The 13,837-nt window shown below is 38.4% G+C and overlaps 1 protein-coding gene across 8 annotated transcripts in view; it reads left to right on the forward strand.

Annotated features, from left to right (window-relative positions):
* The window catches only part of WNK1 (WNK lysine deficient protein kinase 1), a 126,119-nt gene that overhangs the window by 61,519 nt on the left and 50,763 nt on the right, over window positions 1-13,837 (forward strand). For all 8 annotated transcript variants that reach the window (XM_052639866.1, XM_052639859.1, XM_052639863.1 and 5 more), the window contains exons 3-4: window positions 9-229; window positions 2,116-2,273. In XM_052639866.1, coding sequence (XP_052495826.1) covers window positions 9-229; window positions 2,116-2,273 — 379 coding nt within the window. The remainder of the gene's footprint in view (window positions 1-8; window positions 230-2,115; window positions 2,274-13,837) is intronic.

The raw sequence follows: 13,837 nt of genomic DNA on the forward strand, positions 1-13,837 counted from the left end.
TTCTCTAGGTACCTGAAAAGGTTTAAGGTGATGAAGATCAAAGTTTTGAGAAGCTGGTGCCGTCAGATTCTTAAAGGACTTCAGTTTCTTCATACTCGAACTCCACCTATTATTCACCGGGATCTTAAGTGTGACAACATCTTTATCACTGGCCCCACAGGCTCAGTCAAGATTGGAGACCTAGGTCTGGCCACCCTGAAGCGGGCTTCTTTTGCCAAGAGTGTGATAGGTATGTTTCACAGGTACCTTGTGAAAGTCTAACTGGCTTTCTGACATTCACTTTATTTAGAAGCCTGACTCTGTCAGAGCTTTTATAATGTGAAATAAACCTTCAGAAATTCATAGCTTGAACCCAGGAAGTGATATGGAGTTCTCTGTATTTATGCCTCTAGAAGCATCCTAAAGACAATTGTTGTTTTGTGAAATTACGTGAAGAGAAGTAAGGTGAACTTTGTTGACAAAACCTTATGTAATAGAACTATCACCTTCCTGGGTCATTTTGTTGATGCTTAGTATCATACACTTATATAATAGATAAACTGTGTTAACTTTCCCCATGAAAGAAATTGAATTTATATATAATTTAGTTTCTGAAAAGGTCTGTTGTATATATTTGTATTCAAAAAAATCTGCCTATTAAAACTATTTTAAAATGTAAAAATATAATGGTTCATTATCAACTTTTTCTTCTGCTCTTCGAAAGATCTGCTTAAAACAGTTTTCTGTCTCAGTACTATTTACACTTTGGTTTGGATGGTTCTTTGTTGTGAGGACTGTCTGGTGTGTTCTAAGATGACTTAACAGCATCTCTGGTCTCTGCTATCTAGATGCTGGTAGCATGCCCATTTGTCCACCTCCCTCCAGTCGTGACAGCCAGATATGTCCCCTGTGGGGCCAGTTGCCCTCCTCGACAATCACTGATTTACAGGACAACGCTGTGTGTCAGGACACTGCAGCTGGAAATATAGTTTAATGCCTATTGTTTTATAAGCTTTCCCTTCTGAAGAGGGTGCGACAGTTTGAAAGCTTGAAATCTTCATGAACTGTGTTCTCTCAAAAGGTGATGATGACAGCAGCAAGAAAACTACTCATTTTTAAGTGGGCTAGAATCCTATATTTAGTAAGAAAGAACACAGAATACCAGTAATTTGCACATCCTGATTAAAACAAATAAGTGTTCTGGGGAGTTATTTAAAGCTGAATTTCCCTTCTGCCTTCCCTGTTGCCTATAAAGAACAGTTCTTTGATTGTCTTTGGTATGTTAATCTCTGGCCCAAGAGTTTTTTCTTCTTTCTTGTTTAGATTGTATTGTGCAAGCCTGTTCTTAGAAATGTTCTGTAATTTTAGGTATCTGGGCTTAATTTCTTTGGAAACATTGGAAACTTGGTTTGTGGAATCACACTTCACACTTTTAATTCACTATGAGAACTCAAATACAGACTGAATGGTGTGTGTATAGGGTGTCCCTCACTACATTTCTTACCCCTGCAGTAGATTTGCAAACTACGGGGAGGGTGAGTGGCCTCACAGACGTTTACACTATATTATTTTTAAAATGCGCTGAATGTCAGGTTGTTTTTTTTTTTCACTGCAAAGCTGCCTTAAAAGTGAAATTGATCAGTGTACTGTTATTGGCAAGAGACTAGCTCTAGATGTTAACTTTACAGCTCTCATACAGTAGGGGGCAGACAAGTATTTTTATCTTTTTAACCTATCATCCTGTCTTACAGATAGATGCCATTTTCTCTGCTTAACTCTTTGCTGTTCTCTACCTTTTTCTTCCATTTGTTTTCATATGAGTTATATCAGTTTATCTTTTATGTGAGGCTCTATTTTGACATTGTATAACAGTAATCCACTTGAAACAGTAAATAAACAGATGAGTGGTCCTTTTCTTTTTATAAAGGTATTGCTGTGAGAGGTCTGTGACAGATTTGATGGAGCAGACTAAGGTGATTTCTCTCCTCTCCCCCCACTTCCTACCTGTCTTTCTTTTATCTTTACCCCTTCCATTTTCTTCTGTCTCACAGGTGAGCCCCTCTGCTGCCCGCCCTCCCCATGGGTACGTCTGCAGTTTCTCCTCACATTGAGTCTGAATCATTCTTTTAATTTAAGGTACCCCAGAGTTCATGGCCCCTGAGATGTATGAAGAGAAGTACGATGAATCCGTTGATGTTTATGCTTTTGGGATGTGCATGCTCGAGATGGCCACGTCTGAATACCCGTACTCAGAGTGCCAGAACGCTGCACAGATCTACCGTCGAGTGACCAGCGTAAGTCCTGTCAGAACTGACTGGTGATCTTGGGCCATATCTAAGAAGCTGGGTAACGTCAAACCATGCAGAAGGGAACAACAGTAGAAAGCATCACATGGTGTTCACCCCTCATCTCTCTGTGTCTCCTCTTTTCATAAGATCACTGGTCAGATTGCGTTGTGGCCAGCCCACTCCAGATTGGGCTCTTCTAACTAATTGTACCTGCGGTGATCCTGTTTGCAAATAAGATCACATTCTGAGATACTGAGGGTTAGAATTTTAACAGATCTTTTTGTGGGGGTGACACTGTTCACCATAATAGCTCATGGGTTCATCCAACAAATATTTAAGTCCCTGTTATGTTCCAGACTTCTTTCTAGATCCTAGATATTGAATATTAGTGCTAAGTAAAAGACAAACCTGTCTATCAAGAGCTCACTACTCAGTGAAGGAGAACAAACAAACAAACCAGACAGTTACCGTAGGGTATAAAAACAGTTTTCCTAGGGTCAGTACGTAACAAAGCATGTAGTGGTTGTGCCTGATTGAGTTTGAACAGGTGAGGAAAATTATGTGAAACAGGGAGCGACTAAGATAATACTGCATGTGAAAAACATCTATAATTTGTGTGTCTGCAGTTTGGAAATAGGAAAAAGAAGAGACAAGGGATAAGGGAGGGAAGGAAAGTTGAGACTGTGCCTGAGCGCCTGGGGAGCCGCTGTAAGACGTGGTAGGTGGCATGGGGCTTCCTGGCGGTCCAGTGGTTAGGACGCTGCATCTTCACTACTGAGAGCCTAGGCTGATCCCTGGACTGGGTACTAAGATTCCACAAGCCACTCGCTACAGCCAAAAAAAGGAAACCCCACACTTGGTAGGTAAAACCCCGCACTTGGTAGGTGTTGTAATATCAGACCTAAATGTTTTAAAGATTATTTTGACTGCAGGACAGAGGATGGATATATGAGGAAACTAATAAAAGCTGAAAACCCAGTTAAGAGGTATTGCAGTAATCTGAAGGAATAACTAATAGATTGAAATAAAGGATTAGAGGTGGCCACAGCAGATGGATGAGAGATCAGTTTTCTTTATAGATTAGAATTCAGTTAAGCTAAGGTGTTCTTTTCCACTTAATCTTTATGAAAACAAGTAATAATGTGAAAATACCCTTTGTAAATACATATCCTTTGAACGGAGATCAAACTGAATATTGAACTTGATTATGGGGTTAAATACCTTAATTTTAGGACTGTAAAGTTTACAGTTTGTATGTAAAATGGTTAGTGTAGTTTATTTACTCACTTAAACCATCTGTAACTTTTCTTCATTCCATTATACTCTAAACCAGGAATTAGCAAAGGTTCATGGGCCAAATCCATCCTGCTACCCGTTTTTGTACAGCCCAAGAGCAAAGAATGCTTTTTGCATTCCTAAATGGTTGAGGGGGGAATCAAAAGAAGAATAGTATGTGATGGCATGTGAAAATCATATGAAATTCAAATGTCAGTATCCATGGAGAAAGTAAAGACAGCCACTCATTTGTTTCTGTATTTTCTATGTCTGTTTTCACATATTATAATAGTAAAGTCGAGTAATTGCAACAGACTGTTTAGTTCCAAAAGCCTAAATTATGTACTGTTTGGCTCTTAACAGAAAGTTGCCAACTCCTAAACATATCCCACCAAAACTTAAAAAGTTCTCTGAAGAGTTCTGTAAATAATTACCAACCTGTCGAAGTAGTGGTGATGTCCTATTAGAATGCCATTAGCCTCTATTCTTGGAGTAGGCAGGAGAATCTCAATGTGCACAAGTAGTTAATTTCAGTAATCAGCTCTGATAATTTTAAGCAGTCTTTTCTCTCTCTTAAGAGTGGAATTATCACTTCAGTGGTGAGAACATAAGAGATTTTAATGTGATAACCATTTTTCACTGGCTGTATTTATTCTTTCTATTGCCAAAGAATAAATAGCATCTTAAACCTAGTATTACTTCTTGAGGTGATAATTCTAGGTTTTAAACACAAAGACCTATTCACAGAAATACTTTGTTTACCTTCCAGTAATGCTGAATGTTTAGTGAACAGACCAGAAGAGTGAAGTACACATAAGCTAGCCATATAGTTAAACATTCTCTACTGTCTCTTTCAGCTACTGCCCTTCTTTGTGGATCTTGCAGTATTTCTAACTTGAAACTTGGTAGATTTTGTTAAGAATTATCAGATAGTGCTTTGCTATCAGAGAGACTGCCCAGGCATTACTGGTGGTCTAGGGGTAGGTGTCTCTGATTAATCTTGTGAATTCAACTCCTGATTATTTCTCTAAACAAATAAAGGTTGGTACTTAAAATATCTCAAGGGATCATGGAATTTTAGTTTCTTTTTGTTAAATCAAGTCTGCTATGTAAAGAAATTAAGTTATTACATGGTAGTACCAATTTTTTTTTAATGCAGAATGAAAGGGTGACCTGTATTAAATTCTGTTTCATACTTACCCACCAAATATGCTTACCTAGTTAAAATAATCACTGCGTAAGATGAGTACGTGAAGGATGGAGTCAACCCTATTGGGTAAAAACCTATTCACCAGAGGCTCAGGGCTAAAACCAATGGTTTGAGTTCTTTGACTTCAGACTGTCAGGCACAGAGAGCACTACTATAAAATTAGGTATAAGTTTATATAAGCAGTTATTTGGTAAAAGTAAAGAAAACAAATTAGTTTGATTTTAAGATAATGCATATGAAACACTGTAATCAATTAACAGATGAATCTTTATTTGCAAATGCCAGCTCTAGCTCAGTTGAGAGGAGAATTCCCTTCTCAAATGAAAAAGTCTGGTGTTAGCTTAATAGACCCTAGGAAGACCAACATCAGAGTTTCCATAGTCTTAGTATGATATTTAACCTTCTCTCAGTCTCTCAATGGGTTGTGTGGGGGTTTTTTTTTTTTTAAGATAAAAATTTACATACCATAAAATTAACCTTTAAATCATTTTAAGGTGTAAAATTCAGTGGGTTTTAGTGTTTTCAGTGTTCTGCAGTCATCACCAGTAATGCTAGAACTTTTCTGTCGCCTCAAGAAAGAAGCCCTATACCCATTAGCAGTTGTTCCTCTGACAACCACTAATGTGCTTTCTGTCTGTGTGTATTTGACTTACCTGTTATGCACATTTCATACAAATAGAATCATTAAATATATGGCCTTTTGTGTTACACTTTGTTTTTGTGTTATGCACTGATACAGCATAGTGTTTTCAGGGTTTATCCATGTTTTAGCATGAATTGGTTCTTCAGTCCTTTTTATGGCTGAATAATATTGCATTGTATGAATGTCCTTTATGTTTCGGTAGTTTCTTCCTTCTTTTCTCATTGTTTAAACTGTTCGAACCTATAGCCATCCTCTCCTGGAGAGGAGTTGGGAACAGAAGGGGTGAAATGTACAGTGTTTTAAAAGGTTCTGTCCTAGAGCCTGATTTATTAAATCTTTGCTTACAGTGTTGTGTTTGTAGCATAGCATTCAGCGTGTTGTAGGTACTCAGTGATATTTTGAAGAATAAATAATTCAGTTAAAGGAATCCCAGATAATAGTCAAGTCGGACACGAGTAAGTTTTGAGGAGTTGAATTTACCCTGCAAATAAGGTTACCTTAGAAATATTAACTTTATCCTACTGATACACTTTATATATGTACATACACAATATATTCTGTAAAATGGGGAAAACTACTTGGTATAAATCAAGCAGAAAACAGTAACTTGGATAGAGTCAGAATTCCAGGATTAGAAAGGCATTTGATAAAGTCATCTATTCATGTGTTCTTCCATCAGTTCTCACATCACTATTTAGATATTTGCTCTGCAACGTGCAGTCCCCCAAAATGTAAAGTTTTGGCCCTATCCCAGACGGATTGGGTCAAAACCAGCCTTTCACAAGATCCAAAGATACTTTGTGTTTATGTTAAAGTTTGAGAAGTGTGAGCTGGAACAGTGATCACCACAGGTCCCTTCCAGGTCTGTATACCTTATTTTTGGTTAAATTAAAAAAAAAAAAAAAAGACTATTATAATAGCAAATGTTATTTGAATAAATTTTTGTTCTATTGTTCATGGAACATTTTTACTAACATTATAAGTAAACAATTGACTTCGAAATCTAACCCTATTTAATTGCGTTTTTTTCTGTCTTATTCAGGAGTTGCTTTTTAAAAACGCAAAATAGTAAATAAGTCAAGCTGCAGGAAAGTTGAGGTGTTAAGTCAGTTGAACTGTGGAATCCTTAATTTCTGAGGATACTGAAAGCATTTACTTGTTCTTTATTTTTCCTCTTAGCTGTGAAAATTGAGTTCCATATTATCTACAGTTCATTATTCTGTACTGTCAATTACTATATTTCTTATCTGGGAAGTGCTGTCTTGGTTTCACCAACCTCCATTCCCATCTTCTGGCTTCCATTGAAGAAATAAAAGGGGCAATTTTTATTAGTCCTTTTAAATTTTTCTAGCCTTTTTTTTTTTTTTTTTTCATGTTTTGGGTGCTGAGATAAATGTATGGGGAGTTTTAAGTACCTAGGTTATACAGTGATTTATATGATTATATAAGCAATAGTGATGACTCCACTGAAATACACCTTGAAATAGTATACTACATGTCTGACCTTGCAGTGGTACAATTGCCATGTAAATAGCAGATGTTAGCAGTGTAAATATTAACACATGTACATGCTAGTCTCAGACATTGCATTAAGCACTTTGCATATATTATGTAATTTAATTCTTCCAAGATCCCTGGCCAGGAGCGATTTACTAGTGTTATTATCTACATTTTGTAAATAAATAGTCTGAAGCTCAGAATGGATAGCCTATGATTACATATCTAAAATATAACAGAGTTATTTGTTATTCTGTTATTCCATGTCCCCTGCTCATATCAGAATTCTGTACTGAATCCATAAATGTGTAGTGCAGTGTCAGTTTGTGACTTGAGGGCCTTTAAACCTGTGTGTAACTGCCAACGTGAAGGGTGGAGATGTGTAATTTACCAGTGGAATAATTATATTCTGTGGTGCACTGATGATAAACTGCTGTGTGTCGTTGTTGTACACATGCATTGCATTCAGGTTCTACTCTCTGTGCTTGCTCAGAGAGGCCTTCCCTGTCCATCCATCTAAAATGACCTTACAAGTGCACACACTTTACTTCTGTCTCTGTATGATTTTCTTTTTTTTTTTTTATGACTTTTGTCACAACCTCACCGTGTTTACCTAAAGCCCCAATTAGAACACATTCTTGGGCTGGTGGTGTTATTTGGCTTATTCTTGGCTATATTCCTAGTGTTTAGAGCCAGTGGATACAAGGCACTCAATATTTGTGAGATGAATGCATACATACAGAACTATAGGGAGTGAAACATAGTGTTGCCATGGAGGAAGTGGGCTCTGGAGGTGGGTCTACTTGTGTTTAGATCCCACCACTGTCATTTCCTGGCTGTGATACCTGGGGCAAGTTAATTAACTTCTCTGAGCCTAAACTAGTAGTGAGGATAAATGAGAAAAGTGCCTAAATACAGTTAGCAGTCAGTACCTAACTCACATGCTAGTAAAGTAATGCTCAAAATTCTCCAAGTCAGGCTTTAACAGTATGTGAATCACGAACTTCCAGATATTCAAGCTGGATTTAGAAAAGGTAGAGGAACCAGAGATCAAATTGCCAACATCTATTGATCATCATAAAAGCAAGGGAATTCCAGAAAAACATCTACTTCTGCTTTATTGACTATACCAAAGCCTTTGACTATGTGCACAAACTGTGGAAAATTCTTAAAGAGATGGGAATACCAGACCACCTGACCTGCCTCTTGAGAAATCTGTGTGCAGGTCAGGAAGCAACAGTTAGAACTGGACATGGAATAACAGACTGGTTCCAAATAGGAAAAGGAGTACGTCAAGGCTGTATATTGTCTTCCTGCTTATTTAACTTCTATGCAGAGTACATCATGAGAAACGCTGGGCTGGAAGAAGCACAAGCTGGAATCAGGATTGCCAGGAGAAATACCAATAACCTCAGATATTCAGATGACACCACCGTTAAGGCAGAAAGTGAAGAGGAACTAAAAAGCCTCTTGATGAAAGTGAAAGAGGAGGGTGAAAAAGTTGGCTTAAAAGTCAACATTCAGAAAACTAAGATGATGGCATCTGGTCCCATCACTTCATGGGAAATAGATGGGGAAACAGTGGAAACCATGACAGACTTTATTTTGGGGGACTCCAAAATCACTGCAGGTGGTGACTGCAGCCATGAAATTAAAAGACGCTTACTCCTTGGAAGAAAAGCTATTACCACCCTAGACAACATATTAAAAAGCAGAGACATTACTTTGCCAACAAAGGTCCATCTAGTCAAGGCTATGCTTTTTCCTGTGGTCATGTATGGATGTGAGAGTTGGACTGTGAAGAAAGCCGAGCGCCGAAGAATTGATGGTTTTGAACTGTGGTGATCGAGAAGACTCTTGAGAGTCCCTTGGACTGCAAGGAGATCCAGCCAGTCCATCCTAAAGGAAATCAGTCCTGAATATTCATTGGAAGGACTGATGCTGAAGCTTAGGCTCCAGTACTTTGGCCACCTGATGCAAAGAGCTGACTCATTTGAAAAGACCCTGATGCTGGGAAAGATTGAAGGCAGGAGGAGAAGGGGACGACAGAGGATGAGAAGATTGGATGGCATCACCGACTCAATGGACATGAGTTTGGGTAAATTCCAGGAGTTGGTGATGGACAGGGAGGCCTAGCGTGCTGCAGTCCATGGGATTGCAAAGAGTTGGACCCGAATGAGTGAGTGAACTGAACTGAACTAAGTATTACCATTATTATTAGCATCATTATGGCAGGTAGTAAAATAAGCGGTCTCTTGTTCAGTTCTTTTATCTAGTGACATTCAACAAACAGCAGTGTTTAAAATGTGTTTAATGAACTTAACACCAATTTTTAAATGAGTGCAAATGAGCTAGCATTTATTATCTTTTGTATTCTGATAAGTAGATAATACTTTCATTTCACAGGTAAGAAAACAGATTCAGGGGTTAAGCATTTTGCCCAAGGATATGAGGAGAAATACTAACTGTAGGATCAGAAATCCTTAATATTATGCATGTTGAATGCATGCTTAAAATCCATGTTAAATGGAATTTAATCCATTTTTGATTTAATCTTAAAATCCATTTTAAGCATCTCTTAACTAATACAAACCTTAGAATTTATTCATTTGCTTGCCTTTGTTTTTAAACTTTTCCCCCTAGATTTCAAGGGAGAAAACATGAGAGTACATGGATTCGGCTCAGTTCAATTGCTTAGATGTGTCCGACTCTCTGTGACGCCATGGAGTGTAGCACACCAGGCTTCCTTGTCCATCACCAACTCCCAGAGCTTGCTCAAACACATGTTCATAGAGTTGGTGATGCCATCCAACCATCTCAGCCTCTGTCGTGCCCTTCTTTTCCCACCTTTGTTCTTTCCCAGCATCAGGGTCTTTTCCAATGAGTCAGTTCTTTGCATCAGGTGGCCAGAGTATTGGAATTTCAGCTTCAACATCAGTCCTTCCAATGACTATTCATGACTGATTTCCTTCTGGATTGACTGGTTTGATCTTGCAGTCCAGTGGACTCTCAAGAGTCTTCTTGAACATCACAGTTCAGAAGCATCCATTCTTCAGCGCTCAGCTTTCTTTATGGTCCAACTCTTAATATCCTTCCATGTCTACTGGAAAAACCATAGCTTTGACTAGACGGACCTTAGTCAGCAAAGTAATGTCTCTGCTTTTTATTATACTGTCTAGGTTTGTCATAGCTTTTCTTCCAAGGAGTAAGCGTCTTTTAATTTCATGGCTGCAGTCACCATCTGCAGTGATTTTGGAGCCCAAGAAAATAAAGTCTATCACTGTTTCCATTGTTTCCCCATCTATTTGCCATGAAATGATGGGACCGGATGCCATGATCTTCGTTTTTTGAATGTTGACTTTTAAGCCAACTTTTTCACTCTCCTCTTTCACTTTCATCAAGAGGCTCTTTAATTCTTTGCTTTCTGCCATAAGGGTAGTGTCATCTGAATATCTGAGGTCATTGGTATTTCTCCTGGCAACCTTGATTCTAGTTTGTGCTTCATCCAGCCCAGCATTTTGCATGATGTACTCTGCATAGACATTAAATAAGCAGGGTGACAATACACAGCCTTGAGTCTAAGATCAGTAATTCTAACATTGGTGTCATAGGTTTGAGCCCCTGTTCAAAAGAGAAAAACTTTAAGTTGTCTTGAAATTTCCCACCACTGGCAGTAAAAAGATCCAAATAAGAGTGCTGATGTACTTAGCCCAGTTTTTGTCTGCAAGTAAAGGAGTTGCAGTGGCATCAGTTTTTGATGTGGAGGATAGTGTATGTGTGTTTGGAGCAGTGCACAGGCTCCCATGGATCCAGAGAGTAATCAGCCTCAGGGAATCAGGAGGTCAGCTAATTGCCTTGGATAGAGCCAGTCAGATTTGGTAGGGAGTTTGAAAAGGCTTGTTTTCCAGTGGGATCATAAGGTTTGTTCAAATTCCTGTAAACTAATGGTTCATACCAGTAAGAATCTGGCTGAATCCAGCCTTCTGACAACCAAGGTAGAAATAATGGGGATTTTTAATTACTTTGTTTGTGTAATTTGACTTTGTCACTGATTCCATTAGCCTTTGGATTGCAAGGTTTGAACATTCTGTCTGGGAAAAACAGAATTAAAGCAGTTGGAGTGAAATTCCTTTTGGTCTTTATATAACAGATTGCATTTCAGCCTACTTTTTTTACAGAAACACGTGAAGCTGATTCCTGATTAGATAGGGATTGAAAAGTTGAGAAAGACTTTGTATTTTTTTCTTTAGCAGTTGGAATTTTTTTGGTGATATCCCAGAGATCTAAATCCACTTGGAATTAGCTGAAATGGTTGCTTTATAAATTTTATTCCTATTTCCATCCAATAAATTTAGATTACACACATAAGCAAAAACTTTGTGTATCATCTAGTGTATCCTGGAAACATTTTGCATGATTTTCAAAGTGATTCTAATACTCTCCTGTGATTTGATTAATATTAAAGGGTGTTAATATTCAGACATAATAAATCAGACCATTACTCTTAAACCACAGAGTTGGAAATCATTCCCAACATTTTAGATGCTAAACAACAGCCCTGAAATCCTTGTTAGGGAATTTCTCAGAAAAACTAGTTTTACTTATCCCAACTAAATGTTGATCTGGAATTCTCACAGCATTAGACTACAAGTAAAAACTGATAGGATGTAGAAAGATGGTTGCTGCTGTGTTTTAAGTGCAGTATACAGTGTTGAGCTTCCTGGGATGTTGTAGGTAATCTGTGCCAGAAGATTGATACAGATATGCTGTAGTTGTTCCCTGTCTCTGGGTGGTTTGAGGTGTACCTCGATACTGAGGTAGGACTCAGTTGACTAAAAAAGGGGGCAGTAGAAAGAATAGGCTTGTGAAAATGTGCAGTATTCAGTGAAAAAGTAACCAGTTTCACTAGACTTACTTGAGATAGGAATAGGTAGAAGTTGGCTTGTGAGGGCTTTCTGCCCCAGATTAAGTTAACTAAAAGTACCGTAATATGGACTGAAACATTGAACTAGACATTATTGAATCTGGAGTATCGTTTTTACTTTACCATTGACTAGGCCCTTACTCCCTAGAATATATTCTGTTGTATTCTACGTGCTGCTGCTGATGCAGTGTATCTAGTAGGTGTCTGATACATACCAGACTGGACTGGACATGAGTCCTCATAGGTTCCATGAGGTGTTGAGTTCTGACCTTGACATGGCATTAATCTCTCTGATGTACAGTTGTCTTGTGTGAGCAGGTAGGGTCTCTAGCTTAGATTCTTTCTAGCTCTCTGATCCTATGGCCATCTTGTAAGTGTGGGGAATTATTAACCATATTTGAGTCATGTGATGTGAATTAAATGATATCAGACAATTGGAAATGGTTAAGTGTCAGATGATTGGATGAAGCTAGGTGATTGAACAGGCCATAGTGTACAATAAATACTGGAGAGAAAAGCAGCAGTGAAGCCCATCTTAACTTGGTCTTAGTTTAAGGAGGTGAGATGTTGACAGATATAGATGAAGACCTACAAGACCTTCTAGAACCAACACCAAAAAAGATGTCCCTTTCATCCTAGGGGACTGGAAAGCAAAAGTAGAAAGTCAAGAGATACTTCTAACAGGCAAGTTTTTGCCTTAGAGTACAAAATGAAGCAGGGCAAAGGCTAACAGTTTTTCCAAGAGAAAGCACTGGTTATAGCAGACACCCTCTTCTAACAACACAAGAGATGACTACACATGGATATCACTGGAGAGTCAATAGTGAAATCACATTGATTATATTCTTTGCAGCCAAAGATGGAGAAGCTCTGTACAGTCAGCAAAAACAAGACTGAGAGCTGACAGTGGCTCAAATTACAAACTCCTTATTGCAAAAACCAGACTTAAATTGAAGAAAATAGGGAAAACTACTAGACTCTTCATGTATGACCTAAATCAAATCCCTTAGGATTATACAGTGAAAGTGACAAATAGATTCAAGGGATTAGATCTGATAGACAGAGTGCCTGAAGAACTATGGAGGTTCGTAACATTGTACAGAAGGCAGTGGTCAAAACCATGCCCAAGAAAAAGAAATGCAAAAAGGCAAAATGGTTGTCTGAAGAGGCCTTACAAATAGCTGAGAAAAGAAGAGAAGCTAAAGGCAAAAGAGAAAAGGAAAGATATATCCATCTGAATGCAGAGTTCCAAAGAATAGCAAGGAGAGATAAGAAAGACTTTCCTAAGTGATCAATGCAAAGAAATAGAGGAAAACAATAGAATGGGAAAGACTAAAGATCTCTTCAAGAGAATTAGAGATACCAAGGGAACATTTCATGCAAAGATGGGCTCAATAAAGGACAGAAATGAGATGGAATACCAGTAGAAGCAGAAGATATTAAGAAGAGGTGGCAAGAATACACAGAGAGCTATACAAGAAAGATCTTAATGACCCAGATAACCACGGTGGTGTGATCACTCATCTGGAGCCAGAAATCCTGGAGTGTGAAGTCAAGTGGGCCTTAGGATGCATCACTGTGAACAAAGCTAGTGGAGGTGATGGAATTCCAGCTGAGCTATTTCAGATCCTAAAAGATGCTGCTGTGAAAGTGCTGCACTCAATATGCCAGCAAATTTGAGAAATTTGAGAAAACTCAGCAGTGGCCAGAGGACTGGAAAAGGTCAGTTTTCATTCCAATACCGAAGGAAGGCAATCCCAAAGAATGTTCAGACTACCACACAACTGTACTCATTCTCACATGCTAGCAAAGTAATGCTCAAAATTCTCCAAGCTAGGCTTCAACAGCATGTAAACCGAGAACTTCCTGGTGTTCAAGCTGGATTTAGAAAATGCAGAGGAACGAGAGATCAAATTGCCAACATCCGGTGGATCATAGAAAAAGCAAAGGAATTCTAGAAAAACATCTGCTTCATTGACTATGCTAAAGCCTTTACTGTGCATATCACCACAAACTGTGGA

The sequence above is a fragment of the Budorcas taxicolor genome, chromosome 5, assembly GCF_023091745.1.
Source record: "Budorcas taxicolor isolate Tak-1 chromosome 5, Takin1.1, whole genome shotgun sequence".
In the NCBI taxonomy this organism is placed as follows: Eukaryota; Metazoa; Chordata; class Mammalia; order Artiodactyla; family Bovidae; genus Budorcas; species Budorcas taxicolor.